The sequence below is a fragment of the Sphaerodactylus townsendi genome, linkage group LG02, assembly GCF_021028975.2.
Source record: "Sphaerodactylus townsendi isolate TG3544 linkage group LG02, MPM_Stown_v2.3, whole genome shotgun sequence".
In the NCBI taxonomy this organism is placed as follows: domain Eukaryota; kingdom Metazoa; phylum Chordata; class Lepidosauria; order Squamata; family Sphaerodactylidae; genus Sphaerodactylus; species Sphaerodactylus townsendi.
The window spans coordinates 155,781,706-155,796,343 of record NC_059426.1 but is presented as its reverse complement, the minus strand read 5'-3'; the positions used below and the strand labels follow the sequence as shown (position 1 = coordinate 155,796,343).

Genomic DNA, 14,638 nt, shown 5'->3' with positions numbered 1-14,638 from the left:
CCGGCTTCGGCTTGAGTGCAACCTGAGTTCACCAGCATGTTGCACCTCCCAATCGAGCTCAAAAATTTAACGGTGAGAGGGGGGAAGCCGAAACAGACATGAGTCAAACGCTACGGCTATGCGGAGTACCCTGGTCAGACCTACGTCAAACTAAGGTCGAATCCTACAATGCGGAGGGGCCCTACCTCAGTTCCACAGCACCTACAAGACAGAGTTGTTACATCAGGCCTATGGTTGAAAGCAGCCACAGTATTCCAGTTTAGCTGGCCTTTCCTCTCGCTTTTTGGTTGTTTGGTTGTTAGGCTTATTACCGCTGTCCCAGCCCTTGCTAGTGTGTATATGCGTGGCTGTCATATGCGTGGGTGTCATGTTATTTTTATTTTAATCTGTTTTAATTGTATAACTTATTGATGTTTACTATTCTGAGCCCATATGATAAGGAGAGACATTTAAAAGCTAAACAAACAAACAAACAAATAGGATTTTAAGGTGGCGGTGGAGCAGGGAGAAGTAGGCTACATTCCCTCACCAGCTACTGCCAAAAAAAATCTTATGGTTGTTTTAAATTTAAGGTTAACTTACTTCTGGGTGAGCGGTGGCTATGGGAAGACGGGGGGCAGAGGCAAAGCCAGAGAAAGAGCTCCCTCCCTGGCCTATCCTCCACCCCTATTCTCCACCCTGCCACAGTTCCACTCAACTGGAAGTAAATTAAGCTTAGTTTTAAGGCAACCACAGGCTTCCTTTTTTTTTGCAGTGGGGACAGTGGGTGCAGTGGGCGCAGCAGGGGGGAGTGATCAGGGCACCCTCAGGCAACTGGCACCCATGGCAAGAGCCCTCCCTTTCCCCACCCTTGTTACACCCTTGATTGCCTTTTCCAGTGTGTAGGAAAGAGAGGCAGGAGAAGCAGGTGCCATTAATCTCCTCATTTTCACACTAGCTTTCAGATCCTTAGAGAAAGGAGCAAAACCCCTGGCAGCTGTATAGTAGGATTTCCAGATCCGCTCCCCTAGCCACCAGTAAAGTGGTAGAGTTGCCATCTCCAGATTGGGAAACTCCTGGAGATTTGGGGTGAAACCAGGGGAGGACAGGAACCTCAGTGGGGTATAAGTGGTGGGATCCAAGAATTTTAGTAACAGGTTCTCATGGGGGTGGGATTCAAACTGTGGCGTAGCACCAATGGGGCTGGGCGGGGCATGACGAAGGCATGGCTAGGCAGTCCGGGGGCGGGGCATTCCTGGGCGGGGCTGTGGCAAGGACGCAGCTGCTGCGCCTGTCCTTGGGAGAGAAATGAATGCACGCAGGCACAGGCTGCCACACACGCCGGTGCACTTCCTGCTAGACTGCTTCAAGTTCTGTGTGCTACTGCTGAGAGGAGGGGCGTAACTAAGGCAAAAATCATGTGGCAAAATCACCAATTAGTAACCCCCTCTCAGCACACACAAATAATTAGTAACCTACTCTCGGGAACCTGTGAGAACCTGCTGGATCCCACCTCTGGGTATAATGCCATAGAGCCCACCCTCCAAGGTATAGGTGTCAAAATTGCGGCCCTCCAGATGTTATGGACTACTGTTCCCATCATCCCCTGCCAGCATGATGCTGGTGGGGGATAATGGGAACTGTAGTCCATAACATCTGGAGGGCCGTGAGTTTGACACCTGTGCTCCAAGGCATCCATTTTCGCCAGAGGAACTGAGATGAGTTTTAATTCCAAGAGATCCCGCCTATCTGAAGGCTGGCATCCCTACATAGGTGCTTGCAAACCTGCAAGTAGGCCTATGTGACCCGCCTGTATGACTTGACCCCACAAGTTGAAGACTTGACCCCACAAGTTGAAGAGCTACATGAGTTTTTATTCTCACTTCCTATCTATTGGTGGGCAGTACTACTGAAGGTATAAAGCTCACTGATGTCTATATACGATATTAAAATAATAACAATTAAGGAGCATCCAGGAGTTGCTACAAGTTGGCTGAAAAAAAGCATCTCCAACTACAAAAATAATTGGAGAGTTAGAAGCTTTTTGAAAAGCAAATGTAATGGCAGGATTTAAAGATACAGTGGAACCTCGGTTTTCAGTGCCTTCGGTTTTCATCGGTTTCGGTTTTCATCGATTTTTTCAGTGAAAAATTTGTCTCAGTTTTCATCGATTTGCCTCGGTTTTCATCGATTTGCAGTAAGGTGCAGGGGTTTGTGGAGAAAAATCACCCAGACAAAGCTGTTGCAGGCCGTGTCTGCAACTTGTTTAATGACAATGTCTTGCCCCATTTCAGACTAATCTTAAAGAGGCGTCAGAAACAGACCTATTTGGACGGCTCTCTGATGTGACATTGGTCCACTGGCTCTGAAGCTAGTCCTAGCGTTATTGTTTGTTACTGTTTTCAGCATTAAACACTATGTTTATTCACCAAAAATGTGATTGTGGTATGTTTTTTGGAGTGCCTAGAACGGATTAATTGGATTTACATTGATTCCTATGGAAAAGTTTGCCTCGGTTTTCATCGGTTTCAGTTTTTAGCAATTCTTTTCGGACAGATTACCAACGAAAACCGAGGTAATCCATCCCTCTATTGCCCTGATGTGGATGGCCCAAGGCTAGCCTGCTCTCATCAGCTCTCAGGAGCAAAGTAGGGTCAGTCCTGGCTAGTACTTGGATGTGAGACCACCAAAAAAGTACAGGGTTGCTAAGCAGAGGCTGACTGTGAGTATTGCTGACTATAAGTCAGCAGAAATGTGATGTACGTTCTATCACCACAGCCTCAACTGCACATGAGAATGCCTGTAGTTGTAATTATGCTTTAATTGAAAGACATTGCAGCAAACGACAGCTGCAAACAGGCTGAAATCAACAAGGGGGAAATGGAACGCCACCAGTTGATGGCATCGTCACCTGGATTTATGTAACAGCAGCGTGAAAAAAACCTTGGCAGTTGTAGAATAAATGATCGTATGGAAGCTGCCCAAATCTCAACAGCCACATCAGCTGAACAAAGAACAGTCTTCTGCCAGGAACAATATATTGAGTGAGCAGTGGCTGGGCATGTGTTGTTGTACAAAGTGATTACTTGGAAGGACATTGCAGTTGCTCTGTCACATAAATAACATTCATTTCTGTATGGGTTTTTTTTCCTCCCAGAAGATGCATTTCTGGTGGTTCCTAGGCATTGAGATGGCTGGAGGTATGACTACTGATTGTGCTAAGAGGTATGCAGAGGACCAATCCTGATTAGTCCTGTGGTATGTGATGTGGAGAGTTTAAGGCCCGCACATGCAGAATAATTCACTTTCAATTCACTTTCACAATTGTTTGCAAGTGGATTTTGCTATTCTGCACAGTAAAATCCAGCTGCAAAGTGCATTGAAAGTGGATTGAAAGTGCATTATTCTGCATGTGCGGAAAGGGCCTAAATCTTCCCTTCCATGACCAGTACCTCCATTGGAGACCATCAAGGAAGTCCATGGTTGCTCCACAGATGAAGGCAGTGGCAAATCATCTCTGCTTGTCTCTTGCCTGGGATACCCAATTGTAAGCAGTTGGACCCTTCCTCCCACTGGGTGCCAAGAATGTATAGCAGCCAAAGATTAGCATAAGAGCAAGCCCCCACTCTACACAAATTGGATACGTCTCAGTTGTGATGTAATCAGTGCTTCGAGCAGACTATTACTTACCCTACCTGCACCCATCCCAACAATCAGTCAGTATTCAAAAGGCTAGCCCAGGCATTCTCTTGGGTTCCAACAATTCATCAAGCCATTCCTATCTTTTTGCTGGAACTCCAGAAAAGTAATCAATTCTTGCCTCTGACTTTCCTGCCAGCTTACCTCATACCACCTCAGGATCCATTCTTGGGTATAAATATTGAACCTTTGGCCACTCATAGTGTGTGCATGTGTGTGACGTTCTGGATATGTTTGCTAACTCCAACTTTCATGTGAGCCCTTTGCTTTGCTTCTGGAAACACTGGCTGTTTTCCTCTTCAGTTCTGCTGTCCCTGGATGTCCCTTCACGATCTGTAACCACCATCCATCCTTGAAACCCTCTCCAACTTCCTCCCTTTTCTTAGTCAGGTCTTGTATGCTTTGTGTACATGTGTTCACAGCTTAAGATACATTTATTGTTTTGCTATTTTAATTTTTTAATAAAACTGTATTTTAATTTATACAACTGCCTGCTCATTTGAGAGTTTTCACCCAGTACTATCCAGGTATACATAGGTTATTGATCCCAGTTACTCCTTCTCGCTCTCTGTCTCCAGCTAATTCCCACCAACTGAAGTGGAGACTGCCTGCTTAGGGTAATACTGTGAATAATGTTACTATGAAGCTGTTGCAATTTGATGGCACATTCTTCTTCTTTCCTGCAGTGGTTGCCTGGTTTGAAATGGCGGCAAACATTCAGGTGGCCTAAGCCTAGGGATGCCAGCCTCCAGGTGGAACGTGGAGATCCTCCAGAATTACAGCTCATATTTAAACTAGAGATCAGTTTCACTTGAGAAAACTGATGCTATGGCCTCTAAGATCCCTGTTTTCCTCAGGATCCATCCCAAAATCTCTAGGAGTTTCCCAACCTGCATCTGGAAATCCGATACCCCATCCTCTACCATTGGCAAGGGAGTACCTACCTAGCAACCGTAAGCAGTGGTGGGATCCAAAAATTTTAGTAACAGGTTCCCATGGTGGTGGGATTCAAACTATGGCGTAGCACCAATGGGACTGGGCGGGGCACGATGGTGGTGTGGCCAGGCATTGCAGGGGCGGGGTATTCCTGGGCGGGGCTGTGGCAAGGATGCAGCCGCTGTACTGGTCCTTGGGCGGGAAACAAATGCATGCAGGCGCAGGCTGCCACGCACGCCGGTGCACCTCCTGCTAGACTGCTTCAAGTTCGGTGCGCTACTGCTCAGAGGAGGGATGTAACTAAGGCAAAAATCACGTGGCAAAATCACCAATTAGTAACCCCCTCTCGGCACACACAAATAATTAGTAACCTACTCTTGGGAACCTGTGAGAACCTGCTGGATCCCACCTCTGACCGTAAGGTACCCCATATGTCTATATGTTTTCCCAGTGACACAAATAGCAGATACCCAAGGCCATTTTACACTGGGAAATCAGTGCAGGTACCCCCTTGATCTACAGTCCCGATTTAAATGGGGCCGCTCTGAACTTGATTTTCCAAAATAAAAATAGCACTGAGAACTCTGTTCATAAAACTTACAGTGGCTTGTATAGTTGGCATACTCACATTCCTGGTCATTCAATTGACTTAACACTGTTTCAGTTCTGTGAACTATGCCCACAGATAATATAAACATAAATATGCATCAGGATTTTGGCCTATACTGACTTCATTGCACTTGGTCATACATGAAGCACACTGAACCAACTGCATAATGAAATATTGATTTCAATTACCAGCAGCCATTATTTATTTAGCAGTGCTCCAGTATATTTATTTTCGTTTCCTAGGACATCTCCTCCTCCACGTTTTCTTGAAAATGGCTGCTGCCGGAAAACCGACCATGTTCCCTCTTCCTTGCATAGCTAGAAGAGGTCTTTATATCCTGCCCAACTCTGAAGTTTGTCCTCCTGTTTCTTTTGAGGAAAGTACCTTTAGGTTGGTTGTTTCCTGTCTTTTGGCAAAATACAAAACAAAAATTCCTAGACTATTTTGAGGGTCTTTGATTTGAAGCTGGCTGGTGAATTTTAAGGCTTGGAGACAAGTTGGCCAGATCTGGGCTGGCAATCAGTAGGAAGCTGAGGTCAAGGGTAGGGCCATCAGAGACACCAGGTACCAGATAGGCAACCAACACTAGATACCTCCAGTCCCTGCAGCCATTGTGTTCACATGTATGTGTTTGTGGACTGCTCTAAAGTGAGGAATCCAACCTGGCAACTTTGCTTCCACATGAGGAGGAACAGTGCCACGGGTAGTAAAGATAACACCAAACCTGGGAGTGGCAACCACAATGAAATACAAGTACAATTCACTCTCTGCTGCATACAAAAAGACAACCAAATGTATATTTATGAAATTTATAATAAAGTGTCACAGTGCAATTAAAAACAATAATCACCTACTGTATTAAGTACTCAAAATACAATAGAAATCAAAACATAGGAAAAGCATATCTCAGTTTAAGACAACTTCTCATAATATTCTAATCTCATTATAAACAATATGCTGAAAGTCAAGTATAATTAGTCCAATAGTAAACAAGACGCTGGAAGCCAAGCACAAGCGGTTTTCCCGATAAGATGTCCGCTTCCAAGGATTTTTCTTCAAGGTGCAAAGGCCTCTTATCATCATAGCTTGTGCTGAATCACATTCCTATGCTTTTTTGAGTTGGAGACTGCAAACCATCCTGATAGACAATGTGACCTATGCTGTGAACATAAATCTCACATTAAGAATATATACATGTGTCTTAACTTAAAGCAAACACGACACTTACAAGCTCTTTATCCTACAACCCTCCACACAGTAGTGGCTGTGTTAGTGTTAGGCTGCATTTTTCAACTGGCAAAATGAAGAGTTTGGATTTATACCCTGCTTTTCTCAACTGTAAGGATTCTCAAAGTGGCTTACAAACCCCTTCCCTTCCTCTCCCCACTACAGACACTTTGTGGGGCTGAGAGGGTTCTGAGGAAACTGTGACTGGCCCAAGGTCACCCAGCAGGCTTCATATGGGGAAGCAGGGAAACAAGCCAGGTTCACCAGATTAGAGTTTGCTGCTCATATGGAGGAGTTGTTACCCAGGATGGAGAAAATCAGTCACTCAATAAAGTGGAGAAAATTAGCTCAGAACAGACTGCTTGTTAATATTGCAAGAGGCTGGGTAAAGAATCTTTGGCCCCTTCCGAACATGCAGAATAATGTACATTCGGTCCACTTTCACAGTGGTTTAAAAGTGGATTTTGCTATTCCGCACAGTAAAATCCAGCTTCAAAGTGCATTGAAAGTGGATTGAAAGTGCATTATTCTGCGTGTGCGGAAGGGGCCTTTAATACCAATGTATACGAAGATCAGCTCTTGGAAGAAAATCCACAGAGAGGAATATAATGCAAATTTAACAATCTTTATTGTAGGGGTAAGAGGTTCACAAGCACTTGATTCAATGCAATAAACACACACACACACACACACAGAGTTCCTAAGATATAAATCGGTTGGAAAATAGGTTTGGAATAGAAAGGGGTATGTGTGTGTGTGTGTGTGTGTGCGCGCGCGCGCGCATATATGGGTAATACGAAGGCGTGGGGAATCAAACCTGGTTTTCCAGATTAGAGTCCACTGCTCTTAACCACTACACCACGCTGTTATCATCTGAATGTTGGGCTACGTATTCCCATCTCACCACAAAATGGTAATCTTTAAAAGTCCCAAGACTAGAAAATGTCCTGAGCACAGCAATCGAGATCCCAATTTAGGGCCCTTAGGCTGTGTCATTATGTAAAAGAATTCTTGCCCTAGAATATTACCTATTTGGAGTTGTCACTTTTGGCTGGGGGAATTCCTGGAGATTTCAGAGTGTCGCTTGGGAAGAGCAGATTTTGGGGACGGAGCTCCATGGGAATGTGATGCCATAGTGCCCATCTCCCAAAGCTACCATTTCCTCCCTGGAAACTGATCTCTGTAGCCGGGCGCTCAATTATAATTCTGGGAGGATTCCAGGTAGCACCTGGAGTTCGGTAACCCTGCTGACAATCACAGTTTAGTCCCCCTTCAGAGGTCACACAGAACAGCATGTGCGGCGGCGCCTCCGTTTCATCCGGGCCAACGACTCTGCAAGAGAAACAGTGTCTGGTCCCAAGGTCATGAACTGAGCTTCATTGCTGATTTGAACCGCTGCCCAGACTCACTCACAAGTGCCAATGAATGAAGCAGCAGTGAGGCGGCCCAGTCCAGGGAGAGAAAGGATTGTACCATTCCAGACCACAGGTGGTGAATTCCAGTACTGAACGTTCATTCACATTTTTTCAAACCTCCAAGTAATAGAATAACAGGCTAGTGGGGGGTGGAGGTTCTGTACTTTCTCCCTTTCCTTATGTACAGAAAAGCTTTCCAAAAATATGCACCTTCATTCAGAAATGGAGGAGTCCATTCTACCACCTCAGCCCCTGCCAGCATGAACATCTGGAGAGCCACAGGTTGCAGACCCCTGCTCCAAGGTAAAACCTCCAAGGTAATGTCACAGAATCCACCCTCTATTTGCTTCAAGGGGATGAATCTATTTGCTTCAAGGGAATGAATTTCTGTCATCCGGAGATAAGTTGTAATTCCAGGAGCTCTCCAGGCCTCCCCAGGAGGTTGACAGCACTATGATCTCCTGGAATTATAACAGATCTCCAAGTGGCAGAGTTCAGTTCCCTTGGGAAAAAATGGAAGGCAGAGTGTAGGGCATTATGCCCTGCTGAGGTCGCTCCCCTTCCCATTCCAGGCTACAAGGCCAAAATCTCCTGAAATTTCCCAAGCTGGTATTGGCAACCCCTGGCACTTTGCCCCCTCTCTCTGCAGCACGAGTGCACCAGGATGAGGGACGCTTTACACACGTGACGTTACCGGACGCCAGCAGAAGTCCCCCTTGGCCACGTGAGAACCCACCGCCCAGTTCCCAAGAGGCTGCGACCACCCCCGCAAAGCAGTCGTCGTCGCTCCACCCGTGCAAGTGCAAAGCCCCGCGGCCAAATGCCTGCTCTCGTTGCTGGAAATGTGCCCTCTATCGTGGCGGCGCCAACCGCAGAGGACCCAGAATTGGGGGGATGCTTAAGCGGGAACCAGATTTGCAACGGCCATGAAGCCAGAGCGCAGGCGGAGAGAGCCCGCGACAAGGCCCCTGTTGCTATTTCTCAAATGCGCTGCCGGAAGAAACCCTCCTGGAATCCAAAAAAAATCCGTCTTCCGGGCCTTTCTCTCGCTTCTGCTGCAGCCCTGGATGCTCCCAAATCCTACAGGTTGACGGCTTGTAAATACTTTCGCTCCTCCCTCCAGCCCTCCTCCTCTTTTCCATCGCTTCTCAAGCTCGCCTTTCCCTCTCTCCACCGCCCGCCTTGCAAATCCCCAAGCGGACATGCACTGCAGAGCTGGATCTCTATACTGTTTTAGCGGGGCGCCGCTCCGGAGGGGAGAACAAGTGCTCACCAGCCCGTCGCTTGGACTTTTTGGAGCTGTCCCCTCCACTCCTCCGAATCTACTCGGTTTGGGGTGATCTCCCCCCGCCTTCCCCGCCGCAACCTGCTTGCAGAGAGGAGAGGCGGGCTTGCATCCGAAGCGCGTGTACACAGACATGCAGTAAAACATTAACCAGGTGCTTGCTATGTTTGTGTGCAATGCATGCCCAGTGCCTCTAACCGGCTCCTACTCAAGCCTGCGTCACAGCAGTGGCAAACGTCACAATGTGCAACTTAAAAGCCCCAGGCGTTACCTCGGCCCTTTAAAAACTTGAGGGGGGGGGGGAGGAGGAGGAAAGGCAAGTGCCCGCCTGGTCCGCCCGTGCAGAGGTGTGGGGCTGCCTTGCTTACCTTGTGCATCCCCGCCCCTCTGCCCGCGCGCTGCACCCTCCCTGCGCGTGAGGTCTCGGGGCTTTCTGAGCCAGCCTCCCGCGCTGCTGCTGCTGCTGTGCGCTCAGCAACGGCCGACCAACTCTTTGCCCGAGCGGCTTCCCTCCTGCCTCCCCGCCCGCCTGCTGCTTGCTCTCTCCGCCGCCTGCTTCGCCCTCTTCTCCGCTCCAGAGAGTGGGGCGGTGGGGGGGGGGGGGTACACTGAAGAACTCCCCTTCTTTTGCAGCAGCCGTGATTTCCCCATCTCCACCGGTGCCTGCGCTGCCCCATGGCTGGCCACGAATGGGACTGGTTTCAGCGGGAGGAGCTCATCGGGCAGATTAGCGACATCCGAGTGCAAAACCTCCAAGGTAAAATACATATTTTATTTCTCCCTTTCCCCCCTCTCCGTGTGTGTGTGTGTAGATGTGTGTATGCGCCTGCGTCTGGATCAGAGCGTGTCCACCTCCCGGTCGGGTTTCCAGATGGATTCGATTTGAGGACTTTAAACTCCGGTCCCGGCTTCCTTCCTCCCTTTCCCCCCACCCCATCTCCAATTCCGCTTCTGCATTGTGCGCTGTTTCCTACCCGAACTGTTGAGTTTGGAGGATTACCCTCCCCCCTCCCCATGCATTTGGCATTTTACATCTATAGATGAGAAACTGTACATGCTTGTTTCAGGAATATGGTGGGGGCATGCAGAGAAAGTGGATGTGCCCCCCCCCCCCCGCTTTTGGTTGGGGATCTATGAAGGCCAAAGACTCTTTTAAAATATCAGATGGCCTAAAATAGCATTCTGCCTGCTGTTTAGTACTTGTCTGAGGAATTGGGCATCAGAACATGAAAGGTAGTGTTTTTAAGTGTTAGAAAAATCTGCTCGATCCACAGTGGATGGTGCTTAAAACAGGAGATGAAACTTTTCCAAAGTGATGTAGTGGGAAGAGAAGACAGGCCACAGTTCCCCAGTAGGCAAGGGGCCAATTTCAAGGGATCCTGTTGGCTGCTGTTTCTTCTTTGTAAACTTAAAGGTGCATTAGTGGATGATCATAATTCTCAAAACAACAGACAAAGCAGACTGTGCAAGACTGAGTTCTGCCCACTCCGGCTATAAGTGGAGTTTCAAGGCTGTGATTTTTGGAGATTGTCTTGGTTGGCACTCTTCTCTTCTCGCTATCGAAATCCAGTCATAACTATCAGTGGTTTCACTGGATGAAGGAAACTTGCCAGGTAGATAGGTGGATATAGATAGCAGGTAGCAAAGAAAGTTTTGAGATGTTGTAATAATGTGTTCCTACATCTAGTGATTGCTTTTGCCTGCAGGTCATGTTTGAGGAAGAAACTGTTTCGCATGCCATGTTCTAAGCAAATAGAAAAGTCCATGAGATAATAAAACACTTTATTTTTATTGTCTGGAACCAGCAAGATATCACCGAAATCTGTACATGCTGATCTTGGAGAGGGGATTGAATATGAATTTACAGTGGATGTGATAACTTTATGTATCTTTACAATTGTGGGATCCCAGTTTATGTACTGTGTAGCCAGTGTGGTACTGTTGTTAGAGTGATCTAGGAGACCTGGGTTCAAGTCACCCTTCTGCCATGGCAGCTCATTGGGTGCCTTTGGGCCAGAAACCCACACTCTCAGCCTACCTATCTCACAATAGTAGAACCAGGGGGCATTCATTGAAAATGCTGGGGGGAAGAATTAGGACTAATAAAAGGAAACACTTCTTCACCCAACGTGTGATTGGTGTTTGGAATATGCTGCCACAGGAGGTGGTGATGGCCACTAACCTGGAAAGCTTTAAAAGGGGCTTGGACAGATTTATGGAGGAGAAGTCGATCTATGGCTACCAATCTTGACCCTCTTTGATCTGAGATTGCAAATGCCTTAACAGACCAGGTGATCGGGAGCAACAGCCACAGAAGGCCATTGTTTTCACCTCCTGCATGTGAGCTCCCAAAGGCACCTGGTGGGCCACTGCGAGTAGCAGAGAGCTGGACTAGATGGACTCTGGTCTGATCCAGCTGGCTTGTTCTTATGTTCTTATGTTCTTACCTCAGAGTGAGGATAAAATGGAGGAGGGGAGACTCATGTATGTGTATAATGTGCCGTCAAGTCGCTTCTGAATGAGTGAATGACCTCCAAAACATCCAGTCATTAACAGTGTCAGGAAACTGAAGGCTTTCTTTGTTGAGTCAACCCGTCTCATGATGGACCATCCTCTTTTTGTGCTGCCTTCAAGTTGTCCTAGCATTATTGTCTTTTCCAGTTACTCTTGTTCTTCGGATGATGTGACCTATCTGCAAAACTCTCCTCTGAGGCAGCATTTCAAACGAATCAGTTTTCTTCCTGTCAGCTTTTTTCACTGTCCATCTTCCACACCAATAAATACTAACGGGGAGTACTGTAGTAAGAATCATGTATGACTGTCTGCACTGAGATAGATGCAACCTCTGTACTCTGTTCTGAAGGCCATACCCACAGTCACCACCATACTCCAGGTAGGGAGACATTGAGATGACCCCCCCCCCCCCCGAGGATCTTCGTTAGGGCAGGTTCATATGGAGAGCTTCCTATGAGGCTACCTCAGTGTTGTTCTAGATGGAATACGTTCTGGAATGTTTGTTGAAGAGGGTTTGAAAAGTTTGGATTTATATCCCGCTTTTCTCAACCATAAGGAGTCTCAAAGGGGCTTGCAAACTCCTGTACCTTCCTCCCCTCACAACAGACACATTGTGAGGTAGATGAGGCTGAGAGAGTTCTGAGAGAACTTCAACTAGTCCACGGTTACCCAGCAGGCTGCAAGGGAAACAAGCCTGGTTCACCAGATTATAGTCTGCCACTCATGTGGAGGGAGTGCGGAATCAAACCTGATTCTCCAGATTAGACTCCGCCTCTCTTAACCATCAGGAGCTGTTGAGGAAGCATTTGTTGTGCACCAATTCAATACTACTCATATGTGATGGGGGAAAAGTGTGCTTTGGACAATTTAATTAGTTTTTAAAGGTCTGTTCTATGGATAAACAAAGTTTTCTGTTGATCATCCTTGAATTCAGAAGTTTTTATATTCCACCATATTGTTGTTCTTGGGTTGGATCTGAAGGTTCTTTTCTGTGGTTGGAATGTCATTTCCCGCAGTGGAATGGAACTTGGGTTGGTGGACGATGGAGGGCAATTTTATTTTTACTTTCCCCACTCACTGCAGTCGCCTGCGCCTTCCTTTCTTGTGCTATTCACAAGAATCCCCTGACAGCCAGAGCAGAATTTCAATGGGCTGCTGCAGGAAGTGGAAAGGCCCTACTCTTGTGAGCTTTGGTACTCTGACAGTTGTTTATATTTTTGAGGTGTGAAACCCACACTTATTCCTGGCAGCTGGTAGTTTATTATTTCTAAACTCTGTCCCACCAACAGATCTTAGGAGATTTGTGAATTGATCCTGCCATTTCCTGGACTCTCTTTACTCTAGAATGCTTTGCTTTGGTCCTAGGGCCTTGGAGATAGTACTAGGTAAGCACTAGGAGCCAAGCGGAGCATTCTAGAACATAGAAGATCCAGGAAATGGCAAATGAATTCACAAATCTCCTGAGATCTTTTGATGGAACAGTGTATAACAAACATGACTTGATTTTTCCACATGGAATGAAAGGGAAGCTTTTCAAATCTTCCAAGGGTTTTTGAACTCTTCATTTCTTCTTGATTGGTGCACCCCTTGGAAGAGCAAACAAATAAGAAGCTAAGTGAGTTCAGTTCTGACATTATCCTTCCTGGAAAGAATACATGTAAGTGGATCTTGATTGTATTGTATATCTGTTTGAAGGCTTCTATGGATTAAGTGAACCTGGAAACTCAGCATATGTACAAATGCTCCAAGATTTTCCCCCTTGTACACAGTGACAACATTATTGCTTGAGCTACATCATAATATTTGTCATCTCACCTCTATATACTGTTCAAATTAAAAATTGTCTCCAAATACAGATAACTGGGAATATGTTAATTTCAAAGACAGCTCTAACTTCCTTGAGGTAGTCGAGATAGAAAGGATTTCAGTCCCTTGGGTTGCAATCTGGACCTTAACTACTTGGAAGTGACTCATTTGGGCCTACTGTTTCAGTAGATAGAATTGGGCTGATAGTTCAGTAAAGTTGGCTTTAAGGTAATGTGATCCTGTTGTTTGAACAGAACTAACTTACGGTTGTATTGATCTGCTTCAGTTTAATGAGGTTTAAATAACGATGAATTCTACAAATGCTGGATGTCATCCTTAGTTCAAAAGTAACATAGGAGAGGAGATGCCCAAAAAGTAAACTGAGGTAAACAGAACTGGGTTGGCCATCTTTGGGCATATGCATGACATTGATGACCTAGGATAACATAACTACAGAAGAAGTTGTACTTGTTAGTTATGAATCATTAGGTTGTAAAAGTATGCGAGGTTCAGCTGGTTCTGATGAACTGCTGATGAGTGTCAAGATTATCACAAATTTAATATATAGGATGTGCACTGGTTCTTGTTGGAGCATGTGTATTGGATGCCTCAAGGACACAGGACAAAGTCATAGCTCAGTGGTAGAGCATCTGCCTGACATGCAGAAGGCGCTAGGTTCAGTCCCCAGCATTTCCAGTTAGAAGGATCAGGGACAGTAGGTAAATGGGTCTATTGTGGGGGCCCCATGCATGGCTGCTTGTCAGAATATTGTTCAGTACAGAGAAATAGAGGCTAATAAACCTCTATTGCATTACTCATTGCTTCACCTGTTGGATAGAATTGCAAATTGAGACTGCATACATCACTTATTATTTATACTGTACTCTAATATTGAGTGTATGTACTCCAGGGTGTAGCTACTACTGTTGTACTTTCTGTACACCTACCCTGTAAAAATGGTGAGTGTCAGAATAGGCAGAACTGACCCTGATGGTCTGAGTCACTATAAGGCAACTTCATATGCTCGATAATCTTAATAGGTTGCAGTTGGGTCCTACCAGCATTGCCCTACAAGAGAATTGATGTTGGTTGGATCAGGCAAAAAAGTATGTTGTGTATGTGGAAAACAAATCTAATTGAGTAAATCTGCAAGAGTTACTTCAGTCT

At 46.2% G+C, this 14,638-nt stretch overlaps 1 protein-coding gene across 1 annotated transcript in view; it reads left to right on the top strand.

Annotated features, from left to right (window-relative positions):
* The first annotated feature begins 9,086 nt into the window (after positions 1-9,086).
* CLMN (calmin) overlaps positions 9,087-14,638 on the top strand; it is a 92,444-nt gene continuing 86,892 nt past the window's right edge. Inside the window, exons 1-2 of the mRNA XM_048485306.1 lie at positions 9,087-9,305; positions 9,785-9,908. Coding sequence (XP_048341263.1) covers positions 9,827-9,908 — 82 coding nt within the window. The 5' untranslated portion in view covers positions 9,087-9,305; positions 9,785-9,826. The remainder of the gene's footprint in view (positions 9,306-9,784; positions 9,909-14,638) is intronic.